The 18,494-nt window shown below is 35.1% G+C and overlaps 2 protein-coding genes across 3 annotated transcripts; both read left to right on the forward strand.

The window, feature by feature from the left end:
• Positions 1-1,762: 1,762 nt before the first annotated feature.
• Positions 1,763-9,342, forward strand: LOC112011617 (BTB/POZ domain-containing protein NPY1). Of its 2 annotated transcripts, XM_024043985.2 has the most exons (5): positions 1,763-2,648; positions 2,730-2,816; positions 5,309-5,378; positions 6,401-7,579; positions 8,475-9,342. In XM_024043985.2, the coding sequence occupies exons 2-5, from the start codon at positions 2,755-2,757 to the stop codon at positions 9,012-9,014; spliced, it is 1,851 nt and encodes a 616-aa protein (XP_023899753.1). In that variant the 5' UTR covers positions 1,763-2,648; positions 2,730-2,754; the 3' UTR covers positions 9,015-9,342. The 2 variants fall into 2 exon arrangements, with proteins under 2 accessions (XP_023899753.1, XP_023899752.1); XM_024043984.2 differs by having other exon boundaries at positions 1,763-2,816.
• A 2,444-nt stretch (positions 9,343-11,786) lies between these two features.
• On the forward strand, positions 11,787-16,966 carry LOC136065881 (uncharacterized). Its single transcript, XM_065769678.1, has 7 exons — positions 11,787-11,822; positions 12,217-12,362; positions 13,238-13,439; positions 14,207-14,400; positions 15,256-15,409; positions 15,876-16,040; positions 16,211-16,966. Exons 1-7 carry the CDS (start codon positions 11,787-11,789, stop codon positions 16,658-16,660), a joined length of 1,347 nt encoding a protein of 448 aa, XP_065625750.1. The 3' UTR covers positions 16,661-16,966.
• Positions 16,967-18,494: the final 1,528 nt, after the last annotated feature.

The following is an 18,494-nucleotide window of genomic DNA, read 5'->3' on the forward strand; positions in this document are numbered from 1 at the left end:
TTAGTAAGAGGGAAGGGAGTAATTAGCCCTTCCCCTTGTGTAATTTTGTTAATATAATAAGGGTAAATTAGGTAATTTACTTGGTTAATAGTTTATGTACTCTACTTTCCCTCCAAATCTCTCCAATTTGGAGGAATTAAAAATGGGGGGCTAGAGGGAGTTGAAACCCCTCCAAACCCCTCCCCCTCCTTCCTTAAAAAACTTCCAAATAAGGTAATTAGATTACTCTCCCTCCCTCTACTCTACTCCCCCTCTTTTTTTAAACATCCAAACAGGCCATTAATGTTACCCGTTCATGGAAGGTCTCACACACACAAACATTGAGAAATGGTGTTGGTCTCAGCTTTATTTATATCCATGGTGCATTATTGACTGAGCTTGACTCAATGTTATAAATACCATTCCACACCAATGACTAGCATGACTGGTTTTTGTATTAACATCAAAACTAAATTAAAGAAACACATTCCCGCGAAGAGCTTTTAGTTCAACTAACGCCTCGTTTCATTTTTAATAAAAATGTACACGATTTGAATCCCCTCTACTAACAATTAATTATAAAATAAAATAAAATTCCTATTTTCAAAAATGAGTTAAAATATGATTCCACAAGATCCAGTTTCATTTAAGTAATGAATTTTGGTACCACTCTTGTGGCCCACATCGAAATAATGTTTTATTCCTAGATGTCCAGTCAATTGTTGTGCCTCAACACATTTCGAAAAGAACCAGCTATAGCTCTAGGAATAAAAAAAAAAAAGAAATCTTTTATATGAAAAAAAAAAAACAAAAAACAAAATTATAGGTTTTGGCTGGTATTGACTAATACGGGATGTGTCGAGCAAGTTTTCAATAAATACCTAACAAAATATCAACTCAGTACCGGATGTACCAGTTCATGCGTGACTATATTATGATTATATATCAAATTATTATTCTAATTTGTATATATATATATGTGTGTGTGTGTGAGAACATTGCTCTTTCCCAATTTCCAGTACCTAAAATGCTCTCAAAGCTCAAAATGACAAAGTCAAGCTACGCGGCAGACACAGAGACATACATATATAGTCACAACAATTAGCATAGCAGCACACTATAAATAAATCCCCACCATGACTCCACACACACACACACACAGCCGCATTGCTAGCTTGTAACGTGGACTTTTATAGCTCAAACATTTGATCGGATTCATTAGGTGTATTTTAGATTTGGTTTTTGTATTATTAGATTATATTCAATTTTGAACTTGGTTAATTTACTTGGTTTTCAATACACTGACAATACATAATTCACACACGACTTGGGAAAGAAAGTTGAGGATTCTTTAAAAAGAGAGAGCATAGAAGAATGAAACCAAAACCAAACGACCATGTTGGGACCCCAGATAAGTACTCGTCGTAATGTGCTTGGTAAGAGCATATTATTATTATTATTTTCTTCACTCTCACTTTTGTTGTTCAAAGAAAAGGACCCAAATTTATTTGTATCATCTCAACCACTTTTGTCAGTGCCATTAGTTGTTGTTTTTTTTTTTTTTGATCCAAAAAGATTAACAAAACTGACAAGTGACACCTATATTGATACGATAATAATAAAACAGAGCAATGGAACACACAACACACAAGAACATTAAAAACTATAGTTGAGGTAAAACTAGAAGTGGTAGACATGAAAATAGAGAGAAAAAGAAAGGGTAAAAGGGTAAGAAAAGAAGGGGTGGCGTGCTTTAACGGCAGAGAAAAGCTTCTTTTAAAAGAGGAGAGAGAGAGAAAGAAAGAAAGAAGAGTAGAGGTCTGAGCCACTCTGTGAACACAGTGCTCTGCTCTCTCTCTCTGCTCCACTACTACTAATACTACTAAACACTCACAAAGCCTAAGCCTTTTCTCTCTCTCTCTCTCTCTCACTTTCCCTCATTTTTGTTTTGCTGAAAGAATTCAGGGCTAGAGGGGAGACAAGGGCATCAGAGGGCTTGCCCAGAGTAGAGCGTATAGAAATAGAGAGAGGCATTGAGATTTGCGCCAAAAAAGAAAAGATCTTCAGCGGATCAGAGTGATTTAAAGTAAAGGCGGCGACAATTTATGAGAGTTTAGAGCTCGTAGAGTAGAGTAGACTTGGAGAGAGAAACCCAACCAAAAAAAAAATTTAAAGAATTCGGATCGTTTCTCTCTTTCTCTCTCTAACTCTCTGCTTTCATGCTCTGCTTTTTTTGCTTGTTTCTCTCTCTAAAACGCTGACGCCAATTACTTTCTCGCTTTCACTCGTCAGGCTCAGAACTCAGACTCTCTTTTAATATTTGTTTCTGTATTCCAAGCTTTGTATTCTCTTCCTTTCTTTCTTTCTCTTTCTGACGCCATTTTCCTTGTGTATTCTTCTGAGAAACCATTGCTCTCTCTCTCTCTCTCTGCTCCAAAGGATTTTAGATATTCCCTTTATTTCTTTCTTTCTTCTCTACCAGCGTCATCAATGCCATCATAGAGCCTTGAAATCAAACTATGGGATAAGCATGAAGATCGAGACAGTAACATAAAGTTGGAGACTTGTCTCGGTCTGGTGTTGGTGCTGGTTGTGGTTATCATGTTCCTGTGGAAGCCTGCTTTTAGATAAAAGAAGAAGAAAGAGGAAGAAGAACCGCCATTTCTGAAGTGGGTTTTTGGTTTCTTCAACTGGGTTTGTCTCAAAATCGGACATTTCAGAGTGACAAATTTGCTATTTGTGCTGCTTAGGAGGGGTATTCAGTGGTGAACAAAAATGAAGTTTATGAAGTTGGGTTCCAAGCCTGATGTGTTTCAAGCGGAAGGGAAAACTGTCAGGTGAGTCAGTGAGTGAGGGGTTTTTCCTTTACCTCAAATTTTAAATTCATATACAAGTTCTTTTGTGTGCTTTTTTTGGGTTCATTTTTTGTTTGATTTTGGACTTAATGGTAATGCTCTACTGGGTTTAAGTTTTCTTTGTAAGAATTTTAGATTTGCTTGTATTTCTTTGTCATGCTCTGGCAATTTCAGCAAAAGCTTACACTTAATTCAATTTTGAGATTTGTATGTGAAGCGGAAAAAATGTAAAGCAGACATTTCTAACTTTTGAAAATTGTAAAACCAATCAAAACCTTTTTAAATTCAGTTGAAAAACCCTGTTAAGTACAAACTTTAAAAAATAAAAAGAAGGTATGGATGTGATATAATCTTAAGTCCATTCAGGAGGTGGTCCTGCCATTGAAAGGTGTCATCTTTGTGAAGAATTTGTGGCCTAGATCAATAATATAATGTCATATGGGAGTTCCAAGTTGTTTTTTGGAGTAACTTCTTTATACATACAATGACATTAATTCCACCAACATTTACAATTTCTACCTTCAAATAGGTTGTACTGGTGATGCTACATGCAGATTTCCATTTATCACATCATGTGTCTAATTGGTCAGAGGAAAAGTTAAACCTGTGCATGGATGGTTTGACCATCACCAATCCAGCTCTGTTGCCTCAAGGGCATCTTTGATAACGAAGTGTCATAACCTCTTGCATGTGCACTATCTTTGTCTCGTTGCATAATGAAAATCAGACAAAAACAGAGCTAATTTGGTGGTTAATTCCTTTAATTATGGGATCACATGTTATTATGCAAATTACATTTTTTTGGGGGGGGATTGGGAGGGGTGGGGGCCTTGATTGTGATGAGTTTTGTTTACTTAAGCGAAAAAAAAAGGGTGGTAGATATTGGAGTGTTATTGCCCCATAAAATGAGTTTTCAGACCTTTTGGTTCATATCTCACATGCATGCTATGGTTTTGATTTGGAAATAGGTTTTGATTTTAGATTTTTGGGAACCAGAGGGGTGGGTTTTCTTGACCTTTGTCTGTAAATGCAATTCAAATCCATTCATATACTTAAGCATCAAGCAGAATTTGTATATGGATTTTAGAAGAAAACTCTTTTCTCATCCATTGGGCTTGTTATTTGGGTTAGGCAGTCCTGGTACTCAACATTTGTTTCATTATTCTTTAAGACATGTATCTTTAAACTACGATCAATTGAATGATCATGCATGCACCAGCTAACATTCAATTCAATCTTGCCAATAGCCTTGTAGCTCAACTAGCACCTCTTGGAAACACTGAATACGTCCATGGTTCAAATCCCAACTTTTGAATTATCAAACAAAACAAAAATTACTCTTCTTTGAGTTGTTATGCTCTTTGCATTTAAGACTGGATGAAAATTGTGCTGCTATTTCACTGTAACTGTTATTTGGGTTATCAACTGTGTGTAAGATCAAGCAGGGCTGTTAAAGAACTGAGTTGTTATGAACAGCTTAGACTTGGCTCAACAAAAAACTTGTTTATATTCGCTTTGTTATCAAACAAGCCAAGCTCAAGCCTCATCTATTAAACAAGCTAAGCTCAAACGTAATAATGTGTTCATGAACAAGCTTGTGACTATGAGACACATAAAAATATGCTTATTAGACTTGAGATCATATTGTGCAAAGTTGTAAATAAGTATATGAGATATCAAATTATTATGTGTAATTTTTTTGATGATATAAATAGTTCATGTCATAGTAAAAATTCTATAATTTTTAACAATATAAGATTGGTGAATCTAATTTATAAATTCATAAACAGAAATCATTCTATCTAATTAACTTTAACAATATAGTTTCTACTTAAATTTAGTTATTAATTTTTAGCATGAATTTTTGAAAGGGTAATTTTTTTTTGTCATGGTGTATAGTATATATGATGGAAAAAATAGATTATTCAAAGTAGCTTGTGAAAAGCTTGAGCTTGTAATAAGAAAATGATCCAAGCTTAAACATGTTATCTAGCTTGGTGACAAGCTCAAGCTTGGCTTGTGTTCGAAGTAAAATTAAATGAATCAATCTTGAACTTTTAATACTTGGCTTGACTTATTTACAAGTACAACCCTAGGAGCAGGGTGAGGTCCTCTAATCAAGGTTACACCCAGCCCTTCCTTATACCTTTATATTACATATTACACTATTTCTTTTTGAGATTGACGCCTGGTTCTATGGTCTTTGGATATTTAAAACATTTATAAGGAGAATATGTTCGGTAAAAAAATAAAAGAAGAATATGTTATCTCTGTTGCGTCATGTAGTGAAGAGTCAAAACTTACAATTTATAATGATATTACCATCAAAAGAGTCATAACCTCTTTATAATTTTTTTTTTAATATTTTATTTGAGGTTAAAAACCATGAGATGGTCACATGCATTTCATTTCATTTTTAACTTTGTGGTCTCCACCCTCTTTAATGGCTTAGCATATCATGTCTGTTCATGCAGGTATGTGTCATCTGATTTGGCTACAGATGTCATCATAAATGTCGGTGAAGTGAAGTTTTACCTTCATAAGGTATGGTGTTATGCTTTTCCCTCAAGTGGGTTGAATTTAACATTATCTTAGCTAACTGAATTGTTTTATTCTACTTATCTAAATAAGAATTGGTTCAATGTCTTATTATTTTAAATTGGTCATGCTTTCCTGCTTTGGTGACCACCTGTAAAAATATTCAAAAGTTATGATATTTTCATGGTAACTAATATGCCAACTGTTCTGAGAGGAGATAATTTTATCCTTTTTGCAAACAAGCATGTGAATAAAGTGAAACCACACTAACTCGACATTAGAAGATTGGGTGACAGGTGGCTACATATGCATATCTTTTACAAAATTTACAGGTTTCTGTTTCATTGAAAAAGAATATGAAAATAGAAAATAAATAGATCATTTGCAAGACTGGAGCTATTTGTTTAAGGGCTCGTACAACATCAGTTAAAGCATCTCTTTCCAATAATCCGATCTCAAGTGAAATCTATATGTTCATTGTTGTGATTGGAGAAACATACCTGTAAACATCATTTTGGAATCTATTTAATGTTGTGTTTTTAGATGGAGATACTGTTTTTGTTATTTTGAAGGCTTGACCAAATGGACAACAGTCAAACAAATGATCAAATTAATAGGAAAATAACTGTCTTAATAAGAGGCATGTGGTATATGATCTGTGCTTCAACCAAGAACAGGGAGCATAGGTCTCCGAATTCGGACTTTATAAAGTCGTCATGGCTGGTTGAGGTCTCTTCACAGGCTGTGTTAGTACCACCCAGGAAACAGCAATGTGAATGGCATACAAAGAAAGATGATAACACTATTTCTTGGAATCTTTTTGTTCCTCTTACATAGTTGCCTAATTATCACTTGTAGAAACTTAAATTATCATCTAACGAGGTTACTGACAAAAAGTTATTTGCTCTGTATACAATATGTCTCCATGAGCATTAAAGATGTATTCTATCCCCCCCCCAAAAAAAAAAGTGATTATTTTCCACCAGCTGTATATTCTGGTTTGTAATACTTTGTCTTTGTCTTTGCAGTTCCCTCTCTTGTCCAAGAGCAATCGCCTGCAGAAACTAGTGATGAAGGCCAATGAGGAGAGTGATGATGAAATTCACATGGATGATTTTCCTGGTGGGCCAAAAGCCTTTGAAATTTGTGCAAAGTTCTGTTATGGAATGACTGTTACTCTCAATGCATACAATGTTGTGGCTGCTCGTTGTGCAGCTGAGTACCTCGAGATGACTGAGGACATTGATCGAGGAAACCTGATATTTAAAATTGAGGTATTTCTCAACTCAAGTATCTTCCGTAGCTGGAAAGATTCCATTATTGTTCTCCAAACGACCAAATCTCTTCTACCATGGTCTGAGGACCTGAAAATTATTGGAAGATGCATAGATTCCATTGCCTCTAAAACTTCTGTGAACCCTGTGAACATCACCTGGTCCTACACATATAATCGGAAATTAGCAGAGCCAGATAAAATTGTCGAGGATGGAGTGAAGTTCCCTCTGAAATTTGAATCTGTTCCAAAAGATTGGTGGGTTGAAGATATATGTGAGTTGGAGATTGATCTTTACAAGCGAGTTATGATTGCAGTAAAATCAAAGGGAAGAATGGATGGTAGTGTAATTGGGGAGGCACTAAAAACTTATGCAGTTAGATGGTTGCCGGATTCTGTTGATGCTTTGGTTTCTGATGTTCATGCCTGGAGGAACACATCTTTGGTAGAAACGATTGTTTGCTTGCTGCCATCTGACAAAGGTGTGGGTTGTTCATGTAGTTTCTTACTGAAACTATTGAAAGTTGCAATTTTAGTTGGAGCAGGTGAGTCATCAAGGGAAGATTTGATGAATAGGATAAGTATGAAGTTACATGAGGCTTCTGTTACAGATTTATTGATCCCATCTCGGTCTCCTCAAATTACTACATATGATGTTGAGTTGGTGCAATGCATTGTAAATCGATTTTTGATGCATGAAAAGTCTAATTGGGATATGGATGTTGTTGGGAAGAATGAGAAGGGGGCTGATAATTTTGTCTTGGGGCATGGATCCTTGTTGAGTGTTGCTAAACTGATTGATGGTTATCTTGCGGAAATTGCACGTGATCAAAATCTTACCCTGTCTAGTTTCCTTGACTTAGCACATACAATTCCTCAGTCAGCAAGATTAATTCATGATGGATTGTACAAGGCCATAGACATTTACCTGAAGGTATGAACTGTTGGATTTTATTATGCCATGCACACCAAATTAGTATATTTAATTATCCGAGTTAAGCTCTTGAAATATATATGCGCAAACTGGGTTATGCTTTCTGAGTATCAGTAAAGTGGCCTTTTCTCATGTATTATTGTACAAGAAAATTACTATAGAAGCTTAGGTATTTCAAGTTCTTAGGGCTCTGAGTAGACCAACCAGACATTATCTAGCTATGGCATTAGACTTATATGCTCTGCTGTGGTATGCAGAGTAATTTTTGTCTGATAGCTTCCAGCATCGGATTAAAGTGGAACATTTTCACTGCTTTGCTTCTGATATTTCCAACACAAAATATATAAGACTAACACTGAAATATTCTAACGCTGAGATTAGAATTATACTGATGCATTTTGTTTTGTATTTGGCTAAGGTGTTCCAGGCTCCTTTTTGTCTTACTATTGCCTGTACACCTGTAGTGCTCTTATCTCACATGTATTTGGTAATCACTAGAATAAGTCCCTGGGGTTGGCCACCACAAGGGGTGGTTTTCGGTTTTCAAGTTGGGCCAATGCTTGCTGAGGTGTCCTGATTGCAAATTGAAGACTCACTCAAACCCACTCCTTGGGGTTCTTTTATTTATGTTTCTGGGAAATGCTGTTATTTTCTTTTTGTAAATGTTATCTTATTTGTGTTTTCTTGTTCAATATTGTCGATACATCATTAATCAAATAAGACAGGGTGAAGATTTTAAGTCACTATAATACCTCAACTCTTTTTGATTTATAAATACATGGTGCTCTCTTGTGAGTGTGAACCAGACAGCTTAACTAATGATTTAGAAGATGCAACCTATATGGATTTGAACACATTACCTGAATGAATTTCTGATAAATGATTGTGTTTTCAGGAGCATCCTAATTTAACAAAAGTTGAAAGGAAGAAGATATGTGGACTTATGGATGTCAAGAAACTGAGTATGGATGCGTCCATGCATGCTGCACAGAATGAGCGGCTGCCACTTCGGGTTGTTGTCCAGGTTCTCTTTTTTGAGCAGGTTAGAGCATCTGCTAATGTTCGATCCATTAACAACAATCCCCGTGATGCTTCACGTTCCACGACAAATACAGATGAAGAATGTGAGAAGACAGCAGCTGAAAGCTGCAGAACCCTCAAAAAGCAGATGAGTCAAATGAGGATAAAAGAGGAGGAGTTCCAGAAGAACGGGAAATTGGCTAAGAAGAACAGCAAAAATGGCAGAAGTGGCATTCAGTTACTGCCATCACGGTCACGTAGAATATTTGATAAGCTGTGGGTTGTGGGTAAAGGGCATGGAGATAACAAGAGCTCTGAGTCATCTGGGAGTTCTCAAAGCCCGACTTCAATGGCTCCTGGAGACACCAAGTCTTCTGGCTCATCATCAAGACACAGGAGGCATTCCATCTCCTAGAGGATTTTGGGGGCTTATTTCAAACTAAAAAGTGAAGAAGATTCATACTGCTTCAAGTGTAAAAAGTGGTAGGTTTTGCCATAGCTGATAATGGGTATTAACCTTAGCTGCAGTGCACAATATTCAGAGAAGGGGGTTTTCTGCAGAAAAATGTAATGAGCTTTTTGATTGCTTGATCTCTCTTTCACATCTGTTGGTTTCAAATGTAAGATCATCTATCCTATAAAGTCAATGTAGGTTCTTTATGCTTTCTTAATACTTATGTTTCCTTGTACAGGATCTTGATCCCCTAAATTAAAGGCCGTAATGATTCAAACTTTCCCTTTCACTAGCTTTCTCTGTGGTAGTATTTTCTCTTCCAATATCTTATTACCAATCCTCAAGATTGACACGAGCCATTTCTCTTACCTCAACTTAACATAAAACATGTTTCCCAGAATGTGATATGACACTACTCAAATGTGATCCAAAATTATCCTCGCTATCCTCTTTTTCATTTACCCCCCTCGTATGCTGCTATACTAAGTATGATATGTGATACAGGAAAACAAGTCTAAGAGAGCCACATTAGCATAAGATTAGACAACCTGCCAAATCATCGCAGCTTGAACGAATGACTTGGGACACGTTGGACGGGGCAACCAATGAAAGGCAGCATGCTTACTCTTAGAGCTTGGACCTCAAATCTCGAAGCTCCTAGGACAAGCATGACCTGAAAGGCGACCTCTTAGTCTTAGGCACACAATCTTCATTTATGGGAACAAAACGGTCTAGAGGCCAAGAACCTCGCCCATGATAGATACAACCTTACTAATCACGCTCATAACAACAATATCAACTAGACCATTAAGTTCACTATCAAAATGAGGGCTACAATCAAGAAGCGTGCACTCCCCAAGTCCTAACGAGCTTAAGAAATTAAGGTATACAAATATGAGTGCATGTGCATGATACCTCCTAAAAGCTATTTCTTGGTGAGATCATCATACTTAAGCATTGAAGTGCTACTTCCTTGCTAGAATGTGGTATTATATGTATCCAGCATATGCATCCGTCCACTTACATGTAGTACCCATGTAAGAGGGTGAATATATGAATCAAATACATGATAGTTTTTCTTTGTTGCTACAGGTCAATCTTGGTTTTTGCAAGTATTCCATTGACATGTTGAGCACCGGACCATTAATTTATCGTCAAAATGCATCTTTTCTTGTGGCATTAGGAAACTTGTTAACGAAATTTAAATATATAATAATCCAAATATATAACGATCCAAATAAAGGGAAAATTCTAATCTAAATTGTATTTAAAAAAATGTAGTGTTAGAAGAAAAGACTAAAGCGTTGAAGCAATAAATGTGATTATTCAATAGTAATCAACTAATTCTCTTGAAATCTAAATTGTGAGTGACACGTTATTTAGCTACGCGAGACTTTACGCACAGTTTTCATTAGTTAGGACCATAACTTATTTTATATCAATTTTCACAATTATTTTATGTAATAAACTATACTCGGTCATTTGTTACTTTTACATTAACCAATCACTTATAATTAGCTACGTTGTATATGTGAAATAATCGGGGTTCTAGAATATTTCGGTTTTCACTTCTTGGAGGATGGGAATAGCCGCGAGTCTTGACTTTTGATAGTGACTTTCCCATACTTCCTAAAATATCAGCCAAACAACCTCTGAATATTCCCTTTGTTGGAGTGTTTTGACTTTGTTTCTGTGTCTATCTCTCTCTATAGACGAAGAGAGACCGAGAGACAAGAAAAAATGAACGTCAGCTATAGTAAAAGAGCCTATATAATTGTTATTCTCATTATCGTGGCCAATTTTTCACTGCCACATGTTTCTGAATCATAACAAGAATGCAAAGGGTGGCCAGTCCAATCAATCCCATAGACATGCCCCATCTCCCTCGTGTACCTGGCGTCTTATCCACCGGTATGTTTACACTTTACACTAGTCTTGGTACAACTTTTCAGCACTGTTTGGTAGGCTAGAAAGTGTTGGAAATCACAAAAGAGAATATATAATCTTTGAATTATCAACGTTTTCAAATATTTCTACTATAAAATATTAGTAGGTGGAGTTAGTAGTCAGCATTTCATACTCCATTTCGTTGTCATTGCCATTTCCTAGGAAATCGAGTCTAGTGAGAATCTATTGTAAAAATGGAAGAGAAGTAGAATGCAAGAACCGCAGCTTAGCAATATACAGTCAAACTTTGATGATTTATATAAAGTTGGTGATCGATTATTCCAAATGCTTAAACTCTTAAAAAATGGTAAATTTAATTATCTAATCAAATAATTCTAACGTAATGAAGTGATGTAATTGGTTAATATAGAAATTATTTTGATAATGAAAAACAATTTTTTTTATAAATAAAAATGAGTTTATTTAACAATGTAAACATCAGCAATGTAGCTTACTAGTTTTCTCTCATTTTGGACATTTGCTGTAGTTGTAACTGTTGTATATTAGGCTTTTTCCACCCTCCAAAGTATGCTAATTGCTACATAATAAAGAAAAAAAATTTCCAAGTCAAACAAACAATTCCTTCACTCTAGCAAATGGTATTAGGGATCAATTTGACACACAAAATTCAAGTGAAGTGAATGCTCAATGATTTTTTTTTTTTTTTTTTTTTTCAAGAATCAATTTGACTTTCAAAGGGATAAACTTGAATTAGATGATTTTTCAGAATAAAACATGTACTTTAACTTAAGAATTAAAACATTAAACTGGTATTCAGTCTAGTAAATGGTATACAGGACCAATTTGATACAGGACCAAATGGTATTCATTCTAGTAAATGCTATACAAGACCAATTTGAAAGTCAAATGATTTTTTTCTTGAAAACATGCATAGGAACCGATTTGATTTTTAAAGGGTGAACTTGAATTTATATAGTGAGCTTATACTAAACTATTCTATCACATAATGTATTATAAACTTTTCAGCAAAGCAAAATAAAATTATTATGTCATCATTTTGTTTCTTGTTTGAAACTATAGCATCTACTGCATCATAACCTTTTCTCTTTCTTTTTTAGATATAGAAAAATGATATGCATAATGGGTATATCTCTCTAATTGTGATTAACTATAGCCCCCTAAACAAAAATTCTCCACCAATGCTCAGCAAGTTGTGTTCTGAAAAGACTGTTAATTTATGTGTATAATTGCTCAGTACTGGAAGCTACTAGCGGCTCCTGATGATCCACGTTCCGGGGATTATGGATACTCCAAAGCTAACATGCAAGAATTTGGTGCTAAAGAAGGTTATGATGTATACAAGGCTATAGAGAATGCTGCTGATCGCAATGTTAATGTTAGGTAGGGTTTTTTTTTATTTTAATTTAGCATGCTTATGTTATAGAAGCCACAATGGTCTTTTAGTTTCAGAACTGTTCTGCAAACTTGATAAGAGAAACAAGATGATGATGTAGCAGGTGGGTATTGAAGCTCACAACTCTTGCATGTAACTTGCAAATTTCTTTAGTGTGCGTGTGTATATATGAAAGTTTCTTTTGTAGTTTTAAGATGAAGGCAGTTTTCAACTATTATGTATGCAATATCTTATTGCTATAAGGTGGAATGATTCCCATATTAAGTTATTTGGTATTCAATAGCCTTATCCTCATGTTCCTCTAGGAGCTTTACTCTGTTGGAGGTGATCCCCCCCTTTTTTTAATCTCTTATACCATAATTGATAGTTATTGTGGAGTGGTCTCTATGCCTTTGATGGCTTCTGGTCACTTGACAAGCTAAAGTTTAACTCTTGATTTATTTTAAAGATGCGTGTGCATCTGTGTGTTTGAAGACTATACTTATCAAAATAAATATGCGACCATACAATGCAGATAATAGTCTGTGGAAAAAATGCTGAAATGGACACGAGTCTGTTTGGTGGTTTTGAAAAGCCAATTTCTAATACCAAGTTGTCAAGCGTGTTTTTTTGTTTGGGGGGGGGGGGGGGTGAGGAACGATATGGATTTGGGAATTTCATTTTGCTTGCACCTTTATTAATAGAAAATGATTGATATATGCTTACATTCCCTTTTTATAGAATGATGCTATCTTCTATTTGCTTTAAAATTGTTATTTTTTTAATTAATGATATTTATACACCATTTACCTGCAAATGAAAAATGATCCTCGTACTTTAAATAGTAAAATCAACCATTCTCTATTTGATGCATATGATGCAGACTATTATCACACTCAGGAGTTTATCCTGACTATACCACAGAGCCATCCAACCTGGCTTCAGGAAGGCCAAATGTGAAGAATGTGACTTTGTTACTTAGTGAATGGTATGGGTCAGGCATAGTTCATGCAAAAGTTTGGATTTCAGATCGTCGAGATGTATATATTGGATCTGCTAATCAAGACTGGAAATCTCTCACACAGGTATTGTAATAAATCATATTTCTTGCATATTTGGTGATGACTATCAAGGGATAACTTCTCATTTTTGCAAAGCCAAATCATTTTGTAAGGATAGTAAAAGTAGGTTCTCTGGTGATTACATCTGTGAGGATCAAAGCACTTACATGATACTGTAAATAAAATTAATAAGAGTGAACAAGTCTAATTATCAATCATGCTTACTTCATTTATAAAAAGGTATAAGAACTTGAATATATATCAGCCAAATTTGATGGCTTCAAAGGTCAGATTCTCTCCTTTTACATCTCGCATGAATCAATCAATGTGGGATTTTACCAAGTATCTAATTGAATTTCATTTTGTTTCCTTACTATGTAGCAGGAGAATCAAATTAATTTATTTTAAAAACCAGGGTCTAAAACCATCTCTTCTTTTTGTGACTTGCCCTTGTTTAATTATTTTACTACTTCATAATCATCAACAGTTGCTCTATACTTGTGGGGAAATCCATCCTTCGTTGTTAGATGTTGCCTGTTGGTTGATGTATATGTAATAACTAATAAGAGCAGCTACAAAATCTACTCAAGATATCTTTTTTTTTTTCTCTGTCCTTGTCTTCATCCCTATGCAGGTATATATTTATCAAGATTTTTTGGGGGAACTTTACGATTGCAAAACTATTTGTTTAAGTTGTATAGTTTACTCTTCTATTTATGTCGTGAGCTGTGAGCATGTTGGTTTTCTATAAAATCATGCCATAGTGTGTTCTGATTACCAAATGGTTATAGGTGAAGGAGCTTGGAATTTATCTTGCTGGTTGTCCAACAGTAGCAAGGATGGTTGAGACCTGCTTTGACAACCTATGGAAACTTGCATTTCTTAATTCTTCAGCTCACACAAAAACAGTTTGGGATGAACAATGGCAAATTAATAGAACAGTTCCTTGCTGGTCATATTTCATTGATCCGAAAGAGAGGTGTAGGTATGTCAAATGCTTATTGTGAAAAACCATGTACCAGTTTTAATCATTGCAATTAATTTTATGTTCTGATATAGATTTCTCTGCCTGAAGTGTCTAGATTTTTTTGTTTATTTACCATCATATATTGGTGTTTTATGTCTTCTAGGGTTTATTTTGCCTTTGTAATTATGGAATTCCCGTCATGGGTTTTTTGTTAATGAAGAAAAAATGACCTATTAGTATAACTAGTCGCAAACTCACGTAATGTGTGGAAAAATATAATATAAATATTTTATAAGAAAATAATGTAAAATTTGTAGGTTAAATAATGCATGTATTTAAAGCTTTTTTATTTTTGCCAAACATTTAGATTTTGCAAAAAATATTATTGAAATGTCTATGCCCAAGTTAGTGAAAATTGAGTTTAGCAAACTCTAGTTTCATGTCGATAGCTTCACGTGGATCATCTGATGTGGTATTTTCAAATTTCAATCAGACGGCGGCTATCTGCTTGGAACTTGCATTTGCTAAACTCGATTTTTACTTGGAATGCGAGTTTAGAAATATCAATATAGCTTCAAGCAGAGGCTTTTCAATAATATTTTTTGTAAGATGTTTCACTAAGTTTAAATTATTATATAAGTTAAGAATTCTGGTTAGGAACTATTTGCTTCACTTTGGGTGATTATAACCCTAGGTTTTCCATTTGTAGTTATCATCAAAATTCAAAGGCTGAATATTGTGCTTGGCAATGAGCAAATTATGACTTGATAACTATTTTTGGTTGCTGTATTGTTGGTAGACTTTGGAAGATGAAACTCTTAGGACAGTTTTTTTTTTTCCCCCAATTATTTGTATATAATTATGTCATCACAGGTCTCCTCTTCCTCCATATGTGGAGATTCCCCTTGTAGCTAGATATCCTACATTGTCAGATCCCTATATGTTAAAGATGTCAATTCAAACTCCTGGATACAGTAATTCAACTCTGCAGCCTCATTTCAACTATCTTTCTTTTGCTCCTCCAGAGGTAATTCTGCAATTCCTTATTTATTTTATTTTTTCCAAAGCTCTCATATTTCTGGTATCAACTATGATGTCTAAAAGTGTCATTTGGAAATTGGACTATATATAAACAAAGGAAAATTCATAATTTTAGTATAGAACTATTACAAATGATGATACATAACTAAAATTAATCATTTGGAATGAGATCTCATACATGCTTGTTAGAAATTAGTCCAAATTTCTATTTTGACTTTATTTGAGTTGACAAATGAAATGAGAATGGATAATGTTTTATTGAAGGATCAATACTATCTTTTCTGCTTTGCATTTGGAATTACATCTCTTCTTTTCTATATCTAATGCTGTTGTACTTCTATTTAAAAAATGAAAAATAAGAACCTCATAAATTAATAAAATTGATGTGTTAATTTTAACATGTTTATTCTGTTTTATGCTTCATTTATCTTGATGTGATTTGTGGTTGGCAGTTATTATTTGGAACATATCAAGCTGACGAGCAAGCGTGGGTGGATTCAATTAAATCTGTAGGAAGTGGATCGATCGTTAGAATTAATACCATGGATTGGCTTGGTCAATCTGAGTATATGACCCCAACAGTTTATTGGTCATCCATTTCCTCTGCAATATCAGAGGTAACTTCCAATGTCATTGCTTTATATTTTTTCCATACATATTTTCTTTTCATAAATAATTAGTTTGCAAATTAACATTAGCCAATGTGCTATAGGGTGTATACTCCTTCTCTAATAAGTATCCTACCAAGTATCAAAGTTTCATATTCGTACAGAGTTATAATTGTTAGGTAGTCTTCTCTAAGCAAGCAACAGTAAAGTTATTGGTAGCATACTGGAAATATTCTATCAGCAATGCAGATCAATACTTGAAGTCTCTCCTCAACTCTAAAGTTCTCTGCTCTTCTTCAAAGTACAATGACTGTGCAGGCAAAGTTGAGATCAAGTACCATAAGGTTCCTGGTTTCAACTTGACAGGACCTGCCAAATTTCCAAATGGAACTAGCACAGGAAACATCTATCCTGGTTTTACAAGGGTCAACCATGGAAAGTATGTTGTTAGTGATGTTCGAGCCCATGTTGCCACAAGCAATCTTGTGTGGGATTACTTTTATGTGACAGCCGGTGTTAGCTTCGGGACTTACACACCTGACATTGTTTCACAATTGCAGCATGTCTTTGATGCTGACTGGAATTCACCATATGCTGTTCCAATTAAAGCTTTGCAACTGTCATTCTAATTCAAGATAATAAGATAAGTATACTAGACAATAAACAGTAAAAATATAAACAAACAAATAAATTTTGGTGACAATGACATACTTAAATTTTTTGGATTTGGTCTCTTCCAAATCGGGTAAGGATGCTTGAAAAATGTACATTGATATGAACAAGAGCTGATTACATGAGCTTGAATAAGACCCATCATAAAGCTTCAAAGACTTTTTTTCCCCTCTTTCGTGAATCTGTTATCTTTGGAGAAACTAAAATAATATGATGTAATATCTAACCTAAGAGGAAAACACAATTGTTTTCTGCTCATGAAATTAGATAACATTGTTGATATTGTTGTGGTGTGGTTGAGTTTGAGAATGAAAGACAATAGATAAAGTGAATGGAATTATATAGAAATTAACATGGTTTGGCTTAAAAGGCTTATGACTATAGTGGAAAGTCATAAACAACTAAATAGTTTCTATTAATGTTGTATTACATTGAAATTAATGTAGGCGTAGAGAGGGAAAATATCCGACTTATCACAACTACCAAGTCCACAAAGTATGGCAAATTACGAAAGCGCCACGTATTGTTACTGGGTTTTGCTTTTACTATTTAGAAAAACACAAAGATTTGCCAAGTGTCATTGAAATTAAAGCATAAAAAAGCGTGCAAAACCAATCACACATCGACGCGTGTAAGTAGTGACATAGGCCACACATCGACGCGTGTAAGTAGTGACATAGGCAATCCAATTGATTACTAACATATGTCATTTTGAAAATTAAGACATTTTGGCCAATCAAACGATGCCATTTGTCTTGGAGGAAAAGTCTTAAAGCTACTCCAATCAAGCTGTGACATGTGTCGCCAATCAGACTTTGTTATGTGTCGCTCACTCACCCCCAAACTCCTATAAGTAGAAGCCTTCCTAAGGCATTTCTACACACCAAGACATCTTGGAAGAAGGGTAGACGGGTATGTTAAATGAGAATGGTGGATGGGAATTTTTGGTGGGGATGGTAGATAAGAATGTTTGGCACTGAATGAGAATGGTAGGTGGGAGACTAGTAGGCACCAAATGGGAATGGTAGGTAGAATTGGTGACTCAATGTAACTTCAAGGAGGGCTCACGTGTGTAAACCTTGCCCTATGCCCCATAGTATTTCATGGGTACCAACTGCGCAAAAATGGGTATCACCACTAATCGAACCCGAGACCTTGGCCTCAAGGGTGACAAAGGCATCCAACCACTACGCCACACTCACAAATGGTGACATGGAGTGGGATTGATTTTTCTTTATTCGTACGCTTCCAAAGGTAATGGGAAGACATCTTGTACCCTTGCAGCATTGCAGTAGCCAATTTAAGCTCTAACCGAGGAGCGGTTCTCGATTTTCAAGTGTAAAAGTGTTGCAAGAGCAGGGCTATAGCGAAATACTAATTCTAGGGTTATAGCACAATATAGAATTACACTTTAAGTATTATAGTATTAGTGGTACCACCGATGATAATGACATTGATAGTTCGAATGATGATATCGATTATGGATAGCATCATTGGTGGTTGGTCGACAATTGATTCGAGAGGCACTTTGTGAGGTGCACATGTACAAGTTTATGGCCTTTGAGATATCTTTTACGTCGATTGAGCTAAAAAGAATGACCGATGCCCTTTCAAGGAGATTTAGTGGCCTTAAATGTGAAAATGGGCTTCATATTTTGAATTTACCAAAAACTTGGTGGAAAAGGAGCTGGTTTAGAGGCAAAATGGTATTAAAAAAAGGTCAATGACTAGTCAATGGTGGTAGTGTGAGAACATGATATAACCTAAGCACATAAGAATTAACATGATTTG

This window comes from Quercus suber, unplaced genomic scaffold (genome assembly GCF_002906115.3).
Source record: "Quercus suber isolate HL8 unplaced genomic scaffold, Cork oak 2.0 scaffold_1268, whole genome shotgun sequence".
NCBI classification, from domain to species: domain Eukaryota; kingdom Viridiplantae; phylum Streptophyta; class Magnoliopsida; order Fagales; family Fagaceae; genus Quercus; species Quercus suber.